Source organism: Scardinius erythrophthalmus, assembly GCF_964197995.2.
Source record: "Scardinius erythrophthalmus genome assembly, chromosome: 6".
Classification (NCBI taxonomy): domain Eukaryota; kingdom Metazoa; phylum Chordata; class Actinopteri; order Cypriniformes; family Leuciscidae; genus Scardinius; species Scardinius erythrophthalmus.
This window is the reverse complement of record NC_138226.1, coordinates 47,395,465-47,401,464: the sequence shown is the minus strand read 5'-3', so window position 1 is coordinate 47,401,464 and position 6,000 is coordinate 47,395,465. Positions and strand designations below refer to the sequence as shown.

At 38.6% G+C, this 6,000-nt stretch overlaps 1 protein-coding gene across 4 annotated transcripts in view; it reads right to left on the bottom strand.

Moving 5' to 3' along the window:
* Positions 1–1,030: 1,030 nt before the first annotated feature.
* The window catches only part of crfb1 (cytokine receptor family member b1), a 33,143-nt gene continuing 28,173 nt past the window's right edge, over positions 1,031–6,000 (bottom strand). For all 4 annotated transcript variants that reach the window (XM_081369052.1, XM_081369055.1, XM_081369054.1 and 1 more), the window contains exon 10: positions 1,031–4,195. In XM_081369052.1, the coding sequence (XP_081225178.1) occupies positions 3,599–4,195 (597 nt within the window). In that variant the 3' untranslated portion in view covers positions 1,031–3,598. The remainder of the gene's footprint in view (positions 4,196–6,000) is intronic.

The window sequence follows — 6,000 nt, the reverse complement described above, 5'->3', positions numbered from 1 at the left end:
AAACCTTGGGATAAACACAGACACTAAAATTAGCGTAGGTGCCATTCTTCTCATGATGTAACGAGTACATCAGGATTTTTGGGAAGTGTTCCCGGTTCCGGCTGACCTAATATATGCAGCCTAACATTAAATTATAGAAGTCTATAATGTATTATGTGAAAGCTAGGTCAAAGAGATGTGTCTTTAATCTGGCTTTGAACTGACAGAGTGTGTCTGCTTCCCGGACAATGGTAGGAAGACTGTTCCAGAGTTTTGGTGCTAAATAGGAAAAGGATCTACCGCCAGCAGTGGATTTTGATATTCTAGGTATAATCAACTGGCCGGAATTTTGAGATCGCAATAGACGTGACGGACTATAATGTGTTAAGAGCTCGCTCAAGTACTGGGGATCTAAACCATTCAGTGCTTTGTAAGTAATCAGCAATATTTTAAAATTTATGCGATGTTTAATAGGGAGCCAGTGCAGTGTTGACAGAACTGGGCTAATATGGTCATACTTCCTGGTTCTGGTAAGAACTCGAGCTGCTGCGTTTTGAACCAGCTGTAGTTTGTTTATTAAGCGTGCAGGGCAACCACCCAGTAGAGCATTACAATAATCTAGCCTTGAGGTCATGAACGCATGAACTAATTGTTCCGCATTTGTCAATGAGAGCATATGACGTAATTTAGATATATTTTTAAGATGGAAAAATGCAGTTTTACAGATACTAGACACGTGACTTTCAAATGAAAGATTGGTATCAAAGAGCACACCCAGGTTCCTAACCGACGACGAAGACTTAACAGAGCAGCCATCAAGTGTTAGACAGTATTCTAGGTTATTACGTGAGGAAGTTTTTTGTCCAATAATTAGAAACTCTGTTTTTTCAGAATTTAGAAGTAGGAAATTACAAAATTACTTTTGACAGAGACGCTACTTGCATCTTTGTCAAGTAGAAGTTAGTCGTGGACGCTAGCTCTCGGCATGTAACCTGCATTAAGGTCACTGAAAAAACCCCAAAACTAACACAGAGACTGTTTCTCAACCAAGTATTTATACAAAATATTTTTTATTGAACAGTTATATTAAATGTAAAAAACATAGCACTTATAGAAGTATAAGAAATTTGTACAATAGGACATATAAAAGCCAACAATTTAGTCAAAAGTGGGCAACAAAAGCAGTGCCATAGTCCGTCAGTTAAATTATATTAAATATAAAATTATAAAACTTTACTTTGTTCCAAAGCTAATCATTTTGACTGTGGTCAAATACTAGATTCATGAGATACAGTATCTCAGGTTATATCAAGTTTAGCCACTGCAGAATCCTCACAAACTTCACAAAAAGTTGGACCATATTTTCAAATAGGCTCTATTTTTATATATAAACCACAGATTTTATATTAAACACCACATTCTTACCTGTAAAACCACATTCTGACACAACAACAGTAGTACCGTATTCTTCTGAATATAAGACAATGTTTTTTTTCTTAGAAATACATGGCAATAATACGCCTGCAACAATAGGTGGCGCCAAACACGTGTTAAACCAAGAAATACAGTGTGTCAGAGTGTAATCGCGAGCGCAAAAAGACAGTCTTAAAACGGTACCTAGACTTCAAAACTACAGTAAGATTTCACCTCTACTGTGAATGAAATGTTGGTAGGCTACATGGTTTTCACTATGAGATGGATAGTCTAATTGTTATGTAATTCAGACGGGCTACAGGCTTTATTTATGGTATGCCAAAAAGTGTTTATTTTTAAATGTTAAAAAAATGGAAAAATTGGGACATTTTACCAGTATTTAGCATACTTTCAATACAAAAATATGCAATATGAAAAATATTTTCTAATTAAAAGCATATTCTTTATAAAAATATAGTCTTCAAAATCTCTTTTTCCAAAAGGTAGCCCACATCTTGAAAACAGGGGGTCATCTTATATTCGGAACAATACGGTATTTTCACAATTATAGTGGCCAGTCAGTTTCGAGGACCAGACCTATAAATATACAACATCCCTTCACAAAATAAAACCCTAAGCTCTTCCATTTCTCGCTCATTGAGTTGCAGTGTATTACCAGGGTTATCACCATGTTGTTGCATCTGTCTCTTCATTTAATTCTGATAATTTCCATGATTGAGGCACATCTTCACTAAATTATGCAACGGTAATAACAATGATATGCTTCATTCTATGATAAGTGCATTAAAGCAACACTAAGGAACTTTTCCTCTGCGGTCCCCCTACAGGTTGGAAACGGAATTGTCCATTACCGCTGTCGTAAATAATTTGGCCGCCCGCAGCCGACTGTCGCACGCTCGCTCGCAGTTAGGGCTGCACGATACTGGGAAAACATGCGATATGCTGATCTTCAGAAGAATATCTCAGTTTGTTCATAAAGTTAACGCATACATGCAACACTTTGATTACTGGTTGTCTGTGAGACTCTGTTGTTGTTACTTGGCATTTCGTTAGCAGTTTTGGTAGATTTGGGCTAACACTTTAAGTCTTCATATAGCTCCCTGAGGTGGCGTTCCAGATGACGAGATTAGTTTCCTCTTGATGTGGCCAGCATTTTTCGGCACGACTTAGTGACACTTATGTTCACATATCGCGTTTTTTGCGTGCAAATTGGAAGCACAATTTTCCCGGCCCTCCTGTGCGTGACGAGATGAGAACATCTCAACTTTTCAGAATTCCTCAAGCTCACGCAGGTCATGGTTGCACAGCAACGACAGACGCACACGCTTGTGAGGAGGAGATAGCGGCGCGGGCGCGCTTTCCATGCGTTTTTAGACTCGATAAGTGAACGGCCCCTTTCACAGTACCTGCATTAATGACACGTCTTCTCTATTGAAGCCAGAATGTTGCCATATTTCAGACGTGCAGTTCTCTTTAGGCACAGGTTCTTCGCTGTTGTCATTTTCCTCGCTTGTCTCTACTCCCGCCATTAGTTTTTATTTCCCACTCTCTGCTCTGAGCCGCTAGGTTCCCCTTTGGGCCCGATCTAGCCAATAGCATAATAGCACCTACTGGGGAGGCGGGTATAAACCACACGGGGTAAGGCCACATTTGATTGGTTGAATTTGGATAAACAACCTATGCATGCATCACACAAATGCTTGGCACATAAAATAAATGCAGTTTATCGCACCTCTCTGCGATACGGATATCGCACACACTATTATCGCGATAATGATAATCTTTCGATATGTTGTGCAGCCCTACTCGCTGTTTATCCAGCGCCGGCTTTGGAATGAATGATGTCCACAGACAAGGTAGAGTATGTTGCATGATTTCATGAAAGCATGATGTATTGCGACATCAGAAACGAAGAAAAACTAAATAATACTATAGTAACGCTTGACGTAACGCAAGTCAAATGTGTAGTTTTCTTATGTCTCATTCCAACTACAGAAACGCGACCCGATCTGGCAATCGTGTGGTTATAGCAGATATAGGGACGCAAAGCAGAGGCAGAAGTGCCTTTCACCCTGTTACCACTTGCTGAACCACTGATACGATTTTGGAAACATTATTTTAAGGTAAAAAATGTTCCTTTGTGTTGCTTTAAATTCTGCAAGTCTTCACAAAAACATCCGTGTCTTCACCGTGTTATATAGTCCATGTCACAATCCGTCTCTTCTGACGAGGACCTCTGTAGTTCACTTATGTTTCCAGTGTGGGTCGCCATATATCCTGACGGCGAGTCCACACCGGCTCTCGTGTCTGTCAGTGTGGCTTCCAGTAGGAGCTCCTCTTCCTCCTCCTCTTCTTCTTCCTCAGTGTGTTCCTCCAGCACGGAGTCGTCAGATGTAGATAATCCCAGCACTGACTCCAGTAGCAGAGGTTCACATACCTCATCCTCATCATCCGGTGGCTCCACAGCCCTCAGAGTGACTGAAAACAAGTTGATGTTCCCTGAGCCGTCTTCATTCCCCTTTGCTTCTGAATGAGTTTGTTTATGTCTGTCTCCAAACACTTCTGATCTGAGTGCATGTGCACACTCGGGTTCATCATGACGGACTTCCTCTATGACTGCTTCCCTCGCCTCTCCAGAAAAGTGCTGCGATCTCCCGTGCAATGTTGAAACTACAGCCTTCTCTTTGCTTTTATGAGTTTCCAAACCACTGTCATCAATCACACACCCCGTGTAAGTGCCTTTATGCTCTTCCTCGTAGTCTTCCTCGTCGTCTGTGTCGGCCTGTGAGAACAACAGTGCAGGAGCGGTCAATAAACATGTTCCGTGGTGGAAGCAACAACAACAGTGAAATAAGATCACATGATTCATCTGTCAATCAGGAGCTTGTAAAAGTGTAGTTCGTTACTATAGCAACAATGGTCTCCCGGCGTATTTTCAGGAGAAAGGAAAAAAAGAAGAGCATTTTTTTTTTTTTTTTACTTATTTTTTACTGCCACTTTTCTATTCATACTGTTTTAATCCCTCATTTCTTTTGATCGAACCACTCACTTGCCCTTCTTTGCCTTTTCCCTTCTTAAACGTGGACTTACTTTTCAAAATTAGTAACAAAACAATCATTCTTGGCAACAGGAATTAGTAGGTTTGCTTAGCATAACGTCAAGCACACAATTTATGAGATTAATATCATGTTTTGCTACAAAATCACTATATATACTATATATATACACGTCAGTCGTGTCTGAAATAACTTGTTTCTGTGGTCCATGTTGCTTCCTATCACAGAGAGAGACACAACATATGAAGACTTCAGATGCAAAATGCCATCTGAAATTTCCTTCTAGAATGATCATTTTTAATCAAGCTTGTATGTTTGTGTTCACTTATTTCACTTTAATGGCAATGAAAGTTACCTATTAATTGTCATTAAAGTGAAATTACTGAACTTTAATATTAGGGCTGGGTTGGGTATTGACACAAATTTCACAATTCGATTCGATTTCGATTCAATATGGATTATTTTGGATATCAGGTTCAATACATGGCAAATGTTCTCAAGAAAAACAGATCTCTTCACTAATGCTGTAAACTATGGGAGTCAGTGGTAGCCTATAGGCTTCATTAGCCTACTGTAATACTGAAGGTACAAATGAACTGATTTGTTTACAAACACTTATTTATTTTTATAATAATAAAGTTATATGAAATATAAACATGTAAATGGTGGCTGTCATAAAAACCTGACAGATTTATTCAAACATGCATTCAAAATTGAAGAACATAAATTATAATGAATATGTAATATGGTGCATATATTTAGCAAAATGCTAGAGTTAATATTTCTCTCTGACTGACGAGTTTATGGTCACTGGATATGGTGTTTCTGAGGTAAATGTGACGTTACATGACATTGTTTACTGACGTCTTTCCACGGCTGAAACACTGATTGAGCGACTCCATGTCACATGATACGGACTTCGATAAGTTGTACTCTATCTTTAACACACTTTCAGAAGCTCATTCATGTTTATTTCGCGCTGTAACTGTTATTAAGGTGGAAGAGAAGATCACGTGCTTCTCTAGAGCTGAGCCAGAGCGATCTCACGCCACAGCGACAAAACAGTGTTTATGTTTTTGAATTTCGTAAGAAAATGGACGTAATTTGAAATCTGAGAATTTGTTTCATATCAATAGTAACAAAGCACAAAGATTACTGTGATTTATTGGATGGGATGCGCTACAATGTTCCATTCATTCATCAGCTGACAACAGGATGACTACCAGGCTTGTGCACAATTCAGAATTGAATTGAGAATGACTCCTTAATTCCAATTCAATTCTTGAATTTGAATTGATGTCAAAAACAGGATCTAGAATTACAATTCGAATTTGAATTAAATGAAGCAGAATTGCAATTAAAAAAAAATTCAAAGAAATTCATATAAAAATTTTAAGTGAAGTGTTTAACAATGAAGCTTTACAGTACATGTCAGATATGATTGCATTATAAATGAAGAGTTCAGATGCTAAAGCCTCTAAGTGCCATCTGAAATTCTCTTCTAGAATGATCATTTTTATCAAGCCCGTAG